The sequence below is a fragment of the Eleginops maclovinus genome, chromosome 24, assembly GCF_036324505.1.
Source record: "Eleginops maclovinus isolate JMC-PN-2008 ecotype Puerto Natales chromosome 24, JC_Emac_rtc_rv5, whole genome shotgun sequence".
Taxonomy (NCBI): Eukaryota; Metazoa; Chordata; class Actinopteri; order Perciformes; family Eleginopidae; genus Eleginops; species Eleginops maclovinus.
The window spans coordinates 784,965-802,464 of NC_086372.1; the positions used below are offsets into that span (position 1 = coordinate 784,965).

The window sequence follows — 17,500 nt, forward strand, 5'->3', positions numbered from 1 at the left end:
GTGCATGATAACAGTGTGAGTAATGGTGCTATGTAATGAGGCAGAATGTGAAGAATGAAGCTCTGCAGGTACGACACACACACACACACACACACACACACACACACACACACACACACACACACACACACACACACACACACACACACACACACACACACACACACACTTCAGTGGGAATGAAACATCTTCTTTACAGGAAGCGGTGAAAGACTAAAAATAAAAGTCTTGACGTTATTCTGGGGACAAGTATGAGAGCGGCAAAACCACACTTACTACAGTAATGATAGGGTGCGCGCGCACAGACAGACACACACACACACACACACACACACACACAGAGCTGCAGATATTTTTTAAAGCAACCTCTCGATGTGTCAGGGGGCAGAAATATATCCAACATTTGGGAATAAGGAAGTGTGTGTGTGTGTGTGTGTGTGTGTGTGTGTGTGTGTGTACATGCTAACATATGAAACTACACGTTCAGGTTCAGAATCAAATCCACCCCTCTCTGTTTGGTAGCAGCAAGTGATTTACACTCATTTTGGGGCAAAAGGTAAAAAATGTTATACAATCTCTGGGACATATTCAGAGATTAAATTCAGAATTTAACGAGAAGAAACTTGGATGTCACAACTCATCTTAACAACTAAAACGGGACAAAAGGTAAAAAGTAAGAAAAGAAACTACAACATTCCACCTTTGTGAGTTTAACACATGTGTTCTGGGCTTTTATTTTGAAAATCCATGCTGTGAATTTGAGTTTTTAACATCACCTTACAGGTCTCTAAATGTATATTAAAACCTTAAGAACATAAGTTGTATTTTTAAGAATTACTTTTTATTTTTCCTTGAGAGAAAAAACACATTAGATATTTAACTTCTTCTCTTTGTAAACTTTATTCTCCACTTACAGAAAATTGTGACGTGTTTTGCTCGTTAAACCCCTGGAAATAATTTGTATTAGCTGCTACCAAACTGATCAGCACTGATTAACACGGAGCATCAGAGGAGGAGAGGAAGAGGAGGAAAATGAAGATGAAGAAGAGGAGGATAGTTACCTGCATCCACGTCAGCTAGTTTTAAAGGCAGCCCAGAAGCAGAGGAGGAAGAGGAAAGCAAACAGAGCCTCAGTTATCATGCAGTCACAGCACACAGAGCGGAAGAGCCAACAGGAAGCAGTGAAACACCTGCAGGAGGAGAGGACGCATCCTGGCTGCACCGGCTCACCTCTTCGTACCTTTTATACCCCGGCATTATACCCAATTATTAAAGGAATATTTAAAGTATTTTTTCTCTTTTTTCTGCATTTTCTGTATTTCTTTTTTACACACTTTTTATGATATAATATTTTGGGGAATACTTGCCTTTATTTTTACAATTTAATTTCTCTTCATGTACTTAGATATGCACAAATGCCCCCAAAACATTCAGTCTGATTTATAATCTGCAGCCTAAAATAAAGGCAGTAATTCATTTCTTCATACGGAAACCTGGACTCCTTACGGTCCCTGAACGCAGCACAGTTTTTCGGAATATTTCTGGTTCTGGTTTGTGGTCTGCGGCCCCCGGTCGCTCGCCATGGGAATGCAGCGTGGGTATTTTTAGCCTCCAGGAATTCACAACAACACTTCAGACTCACAGGGACTTTTTATTTAATTAGGAGCTGCAGTTTCCTCCAGATCAAAGAGTGTGTGTGTGTGTGTGTGTGTGTGTGTGTGTGTGTGTGTGTGTGTGTGTGTGTGTGTGTGTGTGTGTGTGTGTGTGTGTGTGTGTGTGTGTATGTGTGCGTGTGTGTGTGTGTGTGTGTTTCTTTTGGCAGAGAGGCTTCAAAATAAAACGTGTCACCGCTGCAGCAAATATTTATTCTGTGTTCTTCAGGAACAGTCCGGGGATTCCCCTTCACTAAGAAGTGTTTGCATGCACGTTCTGCAGAATATAATCGAGATGCATTAGATAATGCGACATACACTCGTCTTTTTCTGCATGCTTTCCTGCAGATTTTCACAATAAAAGCACCCTAACGTTCTCCTGCTCTGAACTCTGGAGGCGTATTTCTCCACCGGGGTAAATCTGGTTTTCTGGGCGGCTCCCGTCAGAGTTTTCCTCCAGAATAAACTGAGTTTGAAGGTTTGAAACACACACACACACACACACAGGTCAGGAGGTTAACGAGCTGCAGTCTGAGGGAGAGGGTTCATTACCTGTTGATAGAGCAGGGACACTGAGACATAAACACAGTTCTTATGCTTTTTTCTGTCTGGATATTTCCAAATACAGTCCTGAGAGGAAACCACAAACATTTTAATATCAGCTAGCACTAATAAAATAATAATATCATCTGTAAAATTAGATGTAATCCAGCATAATGTCCATCTACAAAGCGCTTACCATAAGTCACAAACGATGTTTCAAAGTAAAAGCCTGTAAAAGACAGGAGAACGATCCTTGGCGGCTTTTATTTTGAAAGACCTGTGCAGAAAGTTGCATTGTTGGGTATTATGGCATGGATTTTATTGAATGTAAAACCAAAAATAAATATTTAGCCTACCAAAATAAAAGCCTGAACGAGCGACCTCACTACCGACAACCCTTTCACAATAAAAGCATGGACTAGATGTTTGACCTCTGATAGTAAAAGGATTTAATAATTGAAGTGTTTGTGTGATATCCATTAGGAGATAAAAGACAGGAGGACTTCCGGAGATGTGAAATATTTAAAGGCACCAGGCGAGGTTGAGCAGAAGTGGGTCTGCGCCCGGGGATTGTGATTTAATATTTCATAAGGAATATGGTCCGACTGTAGAGGAAGCTCCACTTCTTATCTCCTCACAGAGAGCGGGATGAAAGATTTAAGAGAGCGTGCATGGAGAGCGTTCAGAGAAAACAGCTTTTAAAGGTGGAATATGAAACATTTCTGCAGGAAACGAGTACAAATAAAGGCTTAGTGCAATGGAAATGTTGTTTTATTTTGAAAATCTGACGGTGTTAAATTATAGTTTTACAGAGAGAATTAAACACTGAACCTTTTAAACGACATAATGGTGAAGAATGGCACATATAGAAATGATTTTGACCTTTTTTATTTTAGGTCTTTCAAACAGGGGGAAAGATATTTATTCATATTTTAAATATTCTTGTTATTTTTGTCTGAGTGTGAAACAGATGCAGCCAGATGTTCTGAAGACAGAATACATATTAGAATTATTAATTATTGATAAACATTTCCTTACCTTCAGGTGATTCCTCCTGCACGTACGTCCCCGTCAGATACCTGTGCACCAGCGCCGACTTACCACTGGCTAGGTTACCCACAATGCCCTGCAGGAGAGAACGTCAGATTAATATTCAAAATATAATTTGTTTAATTCTTCTTTTTTACTGTAGGTGTTACGGTTTTAAGTTCATTAAATGAAATTCAATTCGTTTGGCAATTCTTCTATTTAATTGGTTGGTATTAATCCAATTTATTTTACCCAATTATGATGAAAAATAAATCAAACCTATAAGTAATGCATTAAATAACAATAAAAATAAGAATAGATATTTTTAGAAATACATTTTTTAAACGTCATTAAACTTAAAATAATCTGAATTTGATTTTGTATTTCTTATTATGACAATGAAACTCATTTTTATTTATAATTTAAACTCACCACTTTGAGTTCTGGTACGGCCCGGCTCAGCGTCCACTCCTGACTGTTCACGAACGCATCTGAAACACACAGAGACACACACCTGTCAATCAAATATAATGGACCCATGGTGCCTTCAAGTGCGGCGCGGTAACGAGACATCTACTTGTCAAAATGCTCAGATCAAATTGTCAGAGAGTTTTTTATTGTGACTTGTTAGCATCTGTTCTCGAGCGTGACACGCTAACTTGCTAACAAGGAGGAAGAGGAGGAGGAGGAGGAGGAGGAAGAGCTTCATCATAGCTGAGTTCACTGACATGAGGTGAAGCAGGAAAACAGAGAGACCAAAGTGAGATAAACATGTGGTATAAGGATAAAAAACATTCTTCAACATACCCTGCTGTATTAGCATTAGCATACTGTTAGCACACTGAACGGCTCATTAATCCTCCTAAAAAAAAGCTGGATCCCAAAAAAAACACTACTTTTTTTAAGTCTACATTTGAACACATCATGATAGCATTATATTTCACTAGCCCAATGCTAATGTTCCCTGAACGCATCACAATCCAACATAACCAAACCTCCTGATGCCGGCTGCTAACGGCTAATGACTGAAAGCTAATCCTGGAAAACACACCCAGCGCCCCAGAGACCCAGACACCCAGCGCCCCAGAGAACCAGCGCCCCAGAGAACCAGAGAACCAGCGCCCCAGAGACCCAGACACCCAGCACCCCAGAGACCCAGACACCCAGCGCCCCAGAGAACCAGAGAACCAGCGCCCCAGAGAACCAGAGAACCAGCGCCCCAGAGACCCAGCGCCCCAGAGACCCAGACACCCAGCGCCCCAGAGAACCAGAGAACCAGCGCCCCAGAGACCCAAAGACCCAGCGCCCCAGAGAACCAGAGAACCAGAGACCCAGAGACTTAGCGCCCCAAAGAACCAGAGAACCAGACCCCCAGAGAACCAGAGACCCAGCGCCCCAGAGAACCAGAGCCCCAGAGAACCAGAGACCCAGCGCCCCAGAGAACCAGAGACTCAGAGACCTTGAGACCCAGCGCCCCAGAGACCCAGAGACCCAGCGCCCCAGAGAACCAGAGACTCAGAGACCCAGAGACCCAGAGACTCAGAGACCCAGCGCCCCAGAGACCCAGCACCCCAGAGAACCAGGGACTCAGAGACCCAGCGTCCCAGAGAACCAGAGACTCAGAGACCCAGAGACCCAGCGCCCCAGAGACCCAGCACCCCAGAGAACCAGGGACTCAGAGACCCAGAGACCAAGAGACTCAGAGACCCAGCGCCCCAGAGACCCAGCACCCCAGAGAACCAGGGACTCAGAGACCCAGCGTCCCAGAGAACCAGGGACTCAGAGACCCAGCGTCCCAGAGAACCAGAGACTCAGAGACCCAGAGACCCAGCGCCCCAGAGACCCTGAGACCCAGAGACTCCATCTCTGCTGAGGCTGATGTAACATCCAGAGGCTGAGGGGTCATGGGAAATGAGGGGGGGTGATGTTCCTCCCACACACACATCTGCTCAGTGTGTGTGTGTGTGTGTGTGTGTGTGTGTGTTTTTAACTCGAGTTATTTATAATTATTTGTTTACTGATTATGTTTATTTGTGTACAGGATATTTATTTGACTACTTCATTTTATAATGTCTGTAATCAGTATGATCACTTATTTTATTTCATACGTTGACCCCCGGTCGGTGTGAAGTGGGTCAGGGGTCCTCTTTATGATCATCAGCAGACTCTGTGTCAGTGACGGAAACTCTTCTCAATAAAATGCAGAGAATTATTTTGAGTTTTTCTCTGAAAGTTTTGAGGTTTTTCTTGCACATTTCAGGCTTTTAATCCCACAAAATATCTATGTTTATTGTAAATTTGAGTTTATTATCCATCTTTTAATATAAAATTAAGTCTTGAATCAGATATTATTTGTGCATTCCTCCTTACTGTGAATGAAGGACAATATCAAAGGGAATTTATTTCTGTACAATTATAAGTATTAATATTTGTTTTGTCTCATTAATAATTCTTCTTTATTATTATTTTGTATTACTAATAATAATATTTTATTTAACTTTAAATGGCATTCATTTCCCTTCAAATTTCCCACCTAAATCTGTATTTTCCTAAAGTATATACGAATATTATTAAAGACAATTACGTGAGTCATTCTTAAAATATGTGGTATTTAATCAGTAAAAACCACTGATTGTATTTCGTATTTAGTATATATTTTATGAATAATGGTTTCTATCCTCACTTTATTTCCTGCTCTGGAACAAACAGCTGTTTGTCTGCAGATGTTGCTAAGATACAGAGAGAAAACAGGAAGTGGGGGGTCATCCTTTCACAATAAAAGCCCACAGAGAGATGAGCGTTTGGAGTATAATTAGTACTGATGCCAGTGTGTGTGTGTGTGTGTGTGTGTGTGTGTGTGTGTGTGTGTGTATGTGTGTGTGTGTGTGTGAGTGTATGTGTGTGTGTGTGTGTGAGTATGTGTGTGTGTGTGTGTGTGTAAAGAATGCAGAGCGTTCACACAGCGTTGCTTTGTTCAGGTTATACAGACGCCGCCTGTGCCACTGACCCCCCCCCCCCCCCCCCTTTACCCGGCAGGATGTTGATCCAGCTGCTTCCTGTCCCCCCCCCCATCAGTACCCCTTCACTGGTCCCAGTAACCCCCCTATCAGGAGTAATGGGGAGATGGACTCCTCCTAAATACACCTTTAATTATACTGTGTGAGGAGGAGGAGGAAGAAGAGGAGCAGGAAGATTAAGAGGAGGAAGAGGAACAGAAGGAGGAGGAGGAGGAAGAAGAGGAGCAGGAAGATGAAGAGGAGGAAGAGGAACAGAAGGAGGAGGAGGAGGAGGAAGAGGAATAGGAGGAGGAAGATGAAGAGGAAGAAGAGGAAGAGGAGGAAAAGGAGGAAGAGGATGAGGAAGAGAAGGAGGAAGACTAAGAGGAGTAGGAACAGGAGTAAGAAGAAGAGGAAGAGGAAGAGAAACAGGAGGATGTATATGAAACCAGGACAGCAGAAGGAGACACAGATGGATCTTCGTCGCTAAGGGAGCAGAAACTCAGAAATGAGAGCGAGCGCTGAGGGAGTAAAACCTCCTCCATCTTTAATCCAGGCAGGAAGAGGAGACAGAGAGGCCCTTTCAAAGTAAAGCGTCTCAGGAAAACCTCCTCCATCTTTAATCCAGGCAGGAAGAGGAGACAGAGAGGCCCTTTCAAAGTAAAGCGTCTCAGGAAAACCTCCTCCATCTTTAATCCAGGCAGGAAGAGGAGACAGAGAGGCCCTTTCAAAGTAAAGCGTCTCAGGAAAACCTCCATCTTTAATCCAGGCAGGAAGAGGAGACAGAGAGGCCCTTTCAAAGTAAAGCGTCTCAGGAAAACCTCCTCCATCTTTAATCCAGGCAGGAAGAGGAGACAGAGAGGCCCTTTCAAAGTAAAGCGTCTCAGGAAAACCTCCATCTTTAATCCAGGCAGGAAGAGGAGACAGAGAGGCCCTTTCAAAGTAAAGCGTCTCAGGAAAACCTCCTCCATCTTTAATCCAGGCAGGAAGTGGAGACAGAGAGGCCCTTTCAAAGTAAAGCGTCTCAGGAAAACCTCCTCCATCTTTAATCCAGGCAGGAAGTGGAGACAGAGAGGCCCTTTCAAAGTAAAGCGTCTCAGTCCCCCCCCCATTCTCCAGACCCCAGGAGGAAGATCAGAGGACAGACAAAGGAGACAAAACAAACTGCACATCCATATCTTTACTACCAGAAAATAAATAGTGGAGACAAAAATAAAACTGAGAATAAAATACATTTGAAATAAAACAACTAAATTAAACCAACTGCCAAATAAATATGAATATAAAAGAAATGAAATACAAATTCAACATAAAGCCTAATCAAAACAAATAAAACTACAATTGTTATGAAAAGATTAGAACAGAACAATCACAGAGAAAACAGAGGCTGAAAATAAAGAACTCCTTTAGAACAAACACACTTCCTGCATGTGAGTCAGCTGTCCTGTTGCACACACACTGACCTTACCATTACATCCAAACACTGAGGCATGCTGGGAATCTGAGGCATGCTGGGAATCTGAAGCACCTGCACACACACACACACACACAGAAACTGGTTTGCTGTAGACGCTGATAATTACGCAGAACCCTGAACGCCTCTCTGTTCACGTGTGGTGTGAGGAATCTGTGATGTTTTAATAATCCCATGTTGGAACACACACACACACACACACACACACACACACACACACACACACACACACACACACACACACACACACACACACACACACACACACACACACACACACACACACACACACACACACACACCCCTCCCCCTAGGTGATGCAGGTTTGAATGGATGATGCAAACACACACTCTGACAGCTATAATGGCACTATTGTCTTTAACACACACACACACACACACACACACTGGGGTCACGGGTGGAGCGTGGCTGTCCCCTCAGGGCAGGGTGTATTATGAGTGAGTGTGTGTGTGTGTGTGTGTGATAATCACCTCCCTCTGACACACAGCAGCAGAATAATGTCTATCCTTCTCCTCGCTGCGTCTCCAGCTCATTCATCACACATTACACTACACACCTGTTACCTGAAGGATGGAACACCTTTATCTTTCTGGGTGTGTGTGTAGATGTGTGTGTCCGCCGTTAATTAAACCTGTCCGACAGGTTACGACACACACACCTGTTCTGCTGTATGTGTTAGACACACACACACACACACGACTCGTGTCTGTTTTAAAGCTCATGTGTTTGGGCCTGATGTTTGAACTGCTCTTTTATTTCATTTCTTAATATCTTGTGTGTTTTATTGAGGATTATTATTAGTTATAGATTTTTTATTCCTTATTTGACATTTTTCTCAGTTACATTTGTACACTATATTTATATATATTCAGCTTTTTATGAATTGTTGTTTTTATTTCAGACACACTTCTTCCTGTAGAAAACCTTTTCTTCTACCAGCATATTTCTGTGCACTAACCCTTTCACACAGTGGGAAATACTGATGCATTAAACACAGACTTATTGCGCTGCAAAGGGAGCATTTTAATAAATGCTAACCCCCCCCCCACAGAAAGAAATGGTTATTACAGGAGGCTAGAGAGAGCACAGCGAGGCTCTGACAGCGGATAAACCATCGTCAGTTCTCCTCCACACATTAAGAATAATAAAATACAGCGCCTGACACCGCCATTCATAAGAGACGCTGCAGAACCACCATTTATCATCTGCTCTGTGTGTGTGTGTGTGTGTGTGTGTGTGTGTGTCAGGCCTAAGAAACAACATTTTAATATGTACAACAATGTGAGGACATATCTATTATAAAGCTGCAGGGAGCCTAAAACCTGAAGGAGGACTACGTCTACCAGGATGCATCTCACCAACAATCACAGAGCTGCTCATTCTGCAGGGGGGAGATGTCACTGTTAGGGCTGTCACTTTCTGAAGAAATCACAATCGAGTTTTTAGGCTTACATTTTCTGTAGCATCGATTATCCACGTCTACGTTTCAATCTTCAAAATAAAGGCCAACACACTGCCATCAGGACGAACGCAAAGAGGGCGCAAGAGACGTACAGGTCAGCATGTCTGATTATTTATTGCGTGAAGTTCGTGTATAACAAACAGGAGCGTTCTCGAAAAACAATGAGCAGTATGGACTGCCACAACATCGATGAGGAACCACACTGCAGGCTCCTGGCTGTTTCCCAATAACTATGAAACACACTTCACACAGACAGGCGATGGTTACAGTTTGAAAATAACACTTAAAATTCACTTGAGGACTAGCCCACATACAAATAGGTTGAACATATTTCACTGAGCCAACACGCAGGATCGCTACAGTCCCACAACAGACCGTGGACCAGAACACACTGAGTCTGCCCCCTCATAGCTGCAGTGCCGCTGTGATATGGGAACTCAGGGTCGCACAGTGTGCATACCACTTTGTCCTTCTCCATAGTTTTGCCTTCTGCCCAAAATGCGAAGTGCTTCCATATGGAACTCCTCCTGTGATTAGGGGTTATCACTCGTCTCTCATGTCGCGCAGGTTGATCGCCGTTGGCCTCCATTTTTGTGGCAGAGCACTGAGCCGCGGCAGCCGACTCCATCAGGCTGTTTCCGGGGCGGGGGCAGTTGGTGGGATTTACTTTTTAGCCCTCGCATGCCTACTGCACTTTCGGGATTCTTTTCTTTTCTGCTTGTTTGTGAGTTATGTTAATAATAATCATAATGAAATAAAATATTTTATATTTGTTTAATTCGTTAAAAAACAAGTTATTTGGTCAAAATCGATTCTCAACGTAACGTGACAGCCCTACTCACTGTGAGGAAGCTGACTTTATGATCTGCTTTATTTACATTTTCTTTTTAAATTTTGCGTCAATTTGGGATGTTTTAATCTTCTTTGGAATGCTTAATGTGGCCAAGGGCTTATGGGTAATGTAGTCTTAAAGAGCCATCAATTAAAGCTGATGGAAACACATGACTTGTTCAGAACGAGAACATAAACTGAAAGCTATTTTATTAATATATACGTCAGGGTGTCAACACACACACACACACATTCCAGAAGATAAAACACCAACACACACTCAAACCATGATAAGCTTTATATGCACACACACACACACACTGACCTAAATATCAGCCTTTTAATCAGTCATGCTGAACCATCCCCCCCACACACACACACACACAGTTTGTTGGCATCACCCTGGTTTCTTTCATCCCAAATAAAAAAAACACCACCAGCTACTAACTGCGAGATCATCTCACACACACACACACACACACACACACACACACACACACACACACACACACACACACACACACACACACACACACACACACACACACACACACACACACACACACACACACACACACACACACACACACACACAGGATCAGAGGTATTAGGTGTCCATTTAATCAGAGCTTAGTTGTGTAAAGGCAGAGTTAGACAGCATGTGTAACAGAGGGGTTTACCCTCAGTGTGTGTGTGTGTGTGTGTGTGTGTGTGTGTGTGTGTGTGTGTGTGTGTGTGTGTGTGTCTGTCATGACATGTAATCTATCTTCAAATTGAGCAAGACAAATATTTATTTACTAGATTCTTGCTTTTTAAAATGTGCTTAATTATCACTGAATTATTCTGAGTGTGTTTCTGAAGACTAACATCTGTGTGGTAGAGTAAAGCAGCAACATGACAGTTTCAGCTTCATTAGCATCTTTCCATGCTGCAGCTTCCTCTCTGATTACAGCTCCCTTTGTTCTACAAAACACTGCTTCTGCATGATGTGTGTGTGTGTGTGTGTGTGTGTGTGTGTGTGTGTGTGTGTGTGTGTGTGTGTGTGTGTGTGTGTGTGTGTGTGTGTGTGTGTGTGTGTACGCTAACATTCGGCTCAGCCAGAGGAGGATTATGGGATGTAGTGCGTCATAAACTACAAATACTTTTTACGTTTCAGAGAGATGGTGATGTATTTGGATGTTAAAATACCAAGTTGCATCATGGGAAATGTAGTGTTCTTTTGCAAGATTAAGCATCCATAAAAGTAGTACAAGTCACACAATGACAAAAAAAAAAGATTTTTACCACAAAAATGGCTGTGAAGAACTACCTTAATCTCACACACACACACACACACACACACACACACACACACACACACACACACACACACACACACACACACACACACACACACACACACACACACTTGCAACAAGGTCCAATTTAGGTCTGCAGAGGAAGTAAGGAGGAGGATACAAACATGCTCTCTGACCCCAGAACAACCTCTGCCAGCTAATAACTGTGTGTGTGTGTGTGTGTGTGTGTGTGTGTGTGTGTGTGTGTGTGTGTGTGTGTGTGTGTGGTGTGTGTGTGTGTGTGTGTGTGTGTGTGTGTGTGTGTGTCTGCAGTAGCTAATTTAAATTCACACTTCAGTTATGTTCAGCACAAGCAGGATTCAAGCCGAAAAGCTCCCTCAAGAGTTCCATCAAGTACCAGGGAACACAGTGACATCACCAGGGAACACAGTGACATCACCAGGGAACACAGTGACATCACCACAGAACAGTGACATCACCACAGAACACAGTGACATCACCAGGGAACACAGTGACATCACCACAGAACACAGTGACATCACCAGGGAACACAGTGACATCACCAGGGAACACTAACATCACCAGGGAACACACTGACATCACCAGGGAACACAGTGACATCACCACGGAACACTAACATCACCACAGAACACAGTGACATCACCAGGGAACACAGTGACATCACCAGGGAACACAGTGACATCACCACGGAACACTGACATCACCAGGGAACACAGTGACATCGCCACGGAACACTGACATCACCACGGAACACAGTGACATCACCACGGAACACAGTGACATCACCACGGAACACTGACATCACCAGGGAACACAGTGACATCACCACAGAACACAGTGACATCACCACAGAACACAGTGACATCACCACGGAACACAGTGACATCCCCACAGAACAGTCACATCACCACAGAACACAGTGACATCACCACAGAACACAGTGACATCATCAGGAAACACAGCGACATCACCACAGAACAGTGACATCACCACAGAACACAGTGACATCACCACAGAACACAGTGACATCACCACGGAACACTGACATCACCAGGGAACACAGTGACATCACCAGGAAACACAGTGACATCACCACAGAACACAGTGACATCACCAAGGAACACACTGACATCACCACAGAACAGTGACATCACCAGGAAACAGAATGACATCACCACAGAACACTAACATCACCACAGAACACAGTGACATCACCAGGGAACACAGTGACATCACCACAGAACACACGGACATCACCAGGAAACACAGTGACATCACCACAGAACACAGTGACATAGAATCGGAGGATGAAACCCTCTTTATTTGTCACATGCACACAGCAGAGCACACACAGTGAAATGTGTCCTCTGCATTTAACCCATCCTAGTACTAGGAGCAGTGGGCAGCTATCGTGCAGCGCCCGGGGAGCAATGGGGAGGGGGGATTGGAGGTGTCCGGTGCCTTGCTCAAGGGCACCACAGCAGGGCCTAGGAGGTGAACTGGGACCTCTCCAAGTAGCAGTCCACTTTCCATATTTCAAGTCTGTTCGGGGACTTGAACCGGCGACCCTATGATTCCCAGTCCAAGCCCCTACTGACTGAGCCACTGCTGACATCACCACAGAACAGTGACATCACCACAGAACACAGTGACATCACCAGGGAACACAGTGACATCACCACAGAACACACTGACATCACCAGGAAACACAGTGACATCACCACAGAACACAGTGACATCACCACAGAACACAGTGACATCACCAGGGAACACAGTGACATCACCACAGAACACACTGACATCACCAGGGAACACAGTGACATCACCACGGAACACTAACATCACCACAGAACACAGTGACATCACCACGGAACACTGACATCACCACGGAACACAGTGACATCACCACGGAACACTGACATCACCAGGGAACACACTGACATCACCACGGAACACAGTGACATCACCACGGAACACTGACATCACCAGGGAACACACTGACATCACCATGGAACACAGTGACATCACCAGGGAACACACTGACATCACCACAGAACACAGTGACATCACCACGGAACACTGACATCACCAGGGAACAGTGACATCACCACAGAACACAGTGACATCACCACAGAACAGTGACATCACCACAGAACACAGTGACATCACCACAGAACAGTGACATCAGTGTGAGACTGTGGCTCATCTAACACACACACACACACACACACACACACACACACACACACACACACACACACACACACACAGACACACACACACACACACACACACACACACACACTTGGACGGACAGAAACAAAGTCCCAGTAGGTCAGAGACTCAGAACCAGGACAGGCTTTGTGCCACTAGATTTCCCACAATCCTCGGCTCCTGCACTGAAGCCCCTCCTCAGGTAACTGTGGGTCTCGAGACTTTGTTTACAAGACCCTGTTGGTTTATAACAAACAAAGCAAACACACTCAGATTTTCCACTCAGTCCCAGGAAAACTGAGGAGAGGATTCAGAAATAATGGGGGAGAGAAGAGGACACAAGGAGAGAGGAGGAAGGGAGGAAGAACATGGAGGAAGGACAGGAGGGGGTAACAGGAGATATTGAAGGAAGGAGGAGGAGAATCAGGCAACCAAGAAGGAAGGAGGTAAGGAAAAAAGGAAGGAGCCAAATAAAAAGAAACAAGAGGGAGGGAAGGCGATGATAGGAAAAGGAAAGGAAATAAGACCAATAGGAAAAAGGACAGAGGGAAAAGGGAGGAGGAATGAAAGCTGGGAAGATAGAAGGGAGAAGAAAGGAGGAAAGGGGAGCAAGGAAGGAAACCAGGAGGGATGGACGAGTCCCTGCAGCTTTTTCTCCTAACAGGATTTTCTCCCTTTTATATCCTATTGTAGAGACTGTGTGTGTGTGTGTGTGTGTGTGTGTGTGTGTGTGTGTAGCTGTAGTTTATGTGTGAAGGGAGAGAGAAAGATCAAAGCTAAGAAACAGCTCGCTTCATCTGGAGGAGAAACATGCAGCATCTGATCTGTGTGTGTGTGTGTGTGTGTGTGTGTGTGTGTGTGTGTGTGTGTGTGTGTGTGTGTGTGTGTGTGTGTGTGTGTGTGTGTGTGTGTGTGTGTGTGTGTGTGTGTCAGAGAAAGATAGCTGCATGCAAAAGTAGTCTCAGTAATTGGCAGCCGAGGGTAGAGTGCATTACTTCTGCACGGCTGCGGATGTAGGTCACACACACATATATCGCCCTCAATACACACCCACCACCACACCCTTTCACACACACACACACACACACACACACACACACACACACACACACACACACACACACACACACACACACACACACACACACACACACACACACACACATTCCCCCACTGTAGACACTCACTATCAGACTGCATTAAGACAGTGAGGTCAGGGGAGGGTGGGGTCAGTGTGTGTGTGTGTGTGTGTGTGTATGTGTGTGTGTGTGTGTGTGTGTGTGTGTGTGTGTGTGTGTGTGTGCTGCAGACACCTCCACCTCCTCTCAGGAATCCCAACAATGCGAGAACCCCCTCAAACACACACACACACACACCACCCGGTTTCATCAGGCTGAGAGACCTGTCTGAGGACATTCAGAGGAGCGGGAGAGGACAGACTGGAATCCCACTGAGTCAAATCATGTGGAGGAGACTCAGAGAGCCCTTTGAAAAGAAGCAAAACAGACGTATCAGTACCAGAAAATATCCAAAAGCACTGAAACAGAGACGCAAAACTGCAAGAGAAGACATTAAAGCTGGGATGGATGCAAATGTCCCCAATAACCTAAAGGACTGTCAGGAGACAGAAGTCCACCTCAAGAGATGAAGAGTCTTCTTGAGTCAGAGAGTCTGCACACGAGATGCACAGGTTATTTTGAAACGCTCCTGAATTAGACCTGAGAGGAAAAACACATCTGTCCGTCTTCCTGTTTCCCCGCAGGTTTCCACTGGTCTGTCGGAAAGAGGAAGCGGACGGACTCCAGGGTTTTCCAGACCGCTGGGAGAACGATCCCCAAGCCCCGCCTCTCTGTTTTCACCGAGTTACGCATCTTTAAAATCGCCTCAAACTGAGAGCAAATGAAAGACAAACATCACCCTGCTGTCCTAAACACACACACACACACACACACACACACACCATGTTTCAGCCTCGGTGTTTGCACTCAAAGCTGAAGAGCTAAGTAAACACAGAGGGGCCCGACCTGTGGTCTGGGACCCCCGAAGAGGCCCCGAGGTGAGTCTGCGGGGGTCAGAGGGGATTAAAGGGTAGGAAAGAACAGTCGCTGACTCTGCTCAATCTCACTCGCAGAACTCCTGCAAAGACTCGCAGAACTCCTGCAAAGACTCGAAAAACTACAAACCAGAGACGCAGAACTACAGAATCAGATGACCTCAGAGACACCGAGATATCACACAAAAACACATACAGAGGGAGGCAAGACGTTTGTAGACTCAGCAGAACTACCAACAAATCCAGACAGGAAGTACATGAGCCAGACAGGAAGTACATGAACCAGACAGGAAGTAGTACAAAAACTACAAGAGATGTAGAACTACAAAAGACAAACTAAGTGACCAAGAAGTTTTTTTGAGAGAGGAACAGGAGGTACATGACTCCGAACAGGAAGTACATGACCCCAAACAGGAAGTACATAACCCTGAACAGGAAGTACATGACCCCGAACAGGAAGTACATGACCCCGAACAGGAAGTACATAAACCCAAACAGGAAGTATGAACAGTAAGTACATGACCCCGAACAGGAAGCACATAACCCCGAACAGTAAGTACATGACCCCGAACAGGAAGTACATGTCCATACACAGGAAGTAGAATCCCCGAACAGGAAGTGGACTTTACCTTCGCTGCTGCCTCCGTTCATGCTCTCGTTGCTGGACTGCCCCCCCCCTCCTGCTGCCGGCAGGGCTGCCCCCACCCTCCCTCCGGTTGAAGATGCCGCTGAAGAAGCGAACCAGCCGCCTCTCGCTAGACCGCCCCCCCCCCTCCGCGCAGCAGGAAGCCCCCCCCAGACAGGTCGCTGTTGTCCAGGGTCCGGTTCCTGCGGCTCGGCTCTGGCCTCGGGTCCGGAGTCCTGTTCAGCACCGCCCCCACCTCCAGGGTCCGGCTCTTCTGCCGCCGGGGGTCCAGGCGAGGGCTGGGGGGGGTCTCCACTTCGCCGCCCGTCCAATGCCTGAAGCTGAAGCTGCGGCGCAGGAGGCCGGGGGGGGCGCTTCATGGGGGGGGTCTCGGGGGGGCTGGTCTGCCCGTTAGTCCTCTCCTCCACGCTCCTCGCCTTTAGGAGCTTCCTCTCCGCTGAGCACTCCTTCAGCCTGTACTCCCCCTGCTGACAGTCCATCTTTGTGGGGGGGGTCTCTATCTGTCTGGGGGGGGTCTCCTTCTCCTTCCCCAGTCGCAGCTTCCTGGCGATCTTCAGCCTCCCCAGCTCCAGCTGGCCGGTACTGAAGGTCCTGAAGTTCCTCATGACGCCATTAGAGAGCTCCTCCTGCTCGTCCTCCACCTCCTGCAGCTGCTCCAGGAGCCTCTGCTGGCCCCCCCCTTCCGCCGGGGGCTCGTCCTGGTCCAGGCTCTCCCTCTTCACTAAGGTGAGGGAGATCCGGTACACCGTCTTCCTCTGACGCTCCATCCTGTCAGAGGCGCCGTCCAGCAGGAACATCCCACAGAAACCCTGAGGTTCTCCTGAGGGTCTGGGGTGGGGGGGGCTCCTCTACTGACAGACCTCTCCAGCCTTCATCTGTGTGTCCTTATCGCTCTCAACGGATCCTGTAGTTGTGGAACAGGAGTTCTGCTGCTCTCTACTCACTCCCCTGTGCCAAAAAAGCCCTCTCCCTCCTGCAGCCCTACACGCAGCTGAGACCCAGTGGCAGTTTCTCTCCGCCCCCACCCCCTCCGCGGGTTAGACCTGTATTAGCTCCTCCACGGCGCGCAGAGGCTCCCGCTGCAGGGCTCTGAGCCTCCAGATGTGCAAACGTTGAAGCAGGAAGCGCATTCCGGGCTCATCCCCGCGAGTTCATCTGGATGCAGCAGGCGCGTGGAAAAGCGCTCAGAGAAACCCCGGGCAGGAAGTGCTTCAGCACCGGGAGTCTGACAGCTCCGGGCTCTCCATTACGCACGGGTAG

General features: G+C 46.1%; 1 protein-coding gene across 1 annotated transcript in view; it reads right to left on the reverse strand.

Annotated features, from left to right (window-relative positions):
• The window catches only part of LOC134861104 (arf-GAP with GTPase, ANK repeat and PH domain-containing protein 1-like), a 70,284-nt gene that overhangs the window by 52,628 nt on the left and 156 nt on the right, over positions 1-17,500 (reverse strand). The window contains 7 exon segments of the mRNA XM_063878113.1: positions 1,062-1,076; positions 3,234-3,321; positions 3,657-3,715; positions 16,224-16,267; positions 16,269-16,366; positions 16,368-16,592; positions 16,594-17,500. The exon segment at positions 16,594-17,500 is cut by the window's right edge and continues 156 nt beyond it. Of these exon segments, the coding sequence (XP_063734183.1) occupies positions 1,062-1,076; positions 3,234-3,321; positions 3,657-3,715; positions 16,224-16,267; positions 16,269-16,366; positions 16,368-16,592; positions 16,594-17,037 (973 nt within the window). The 5' untranslated portion in view covers positions 17,038-17,500.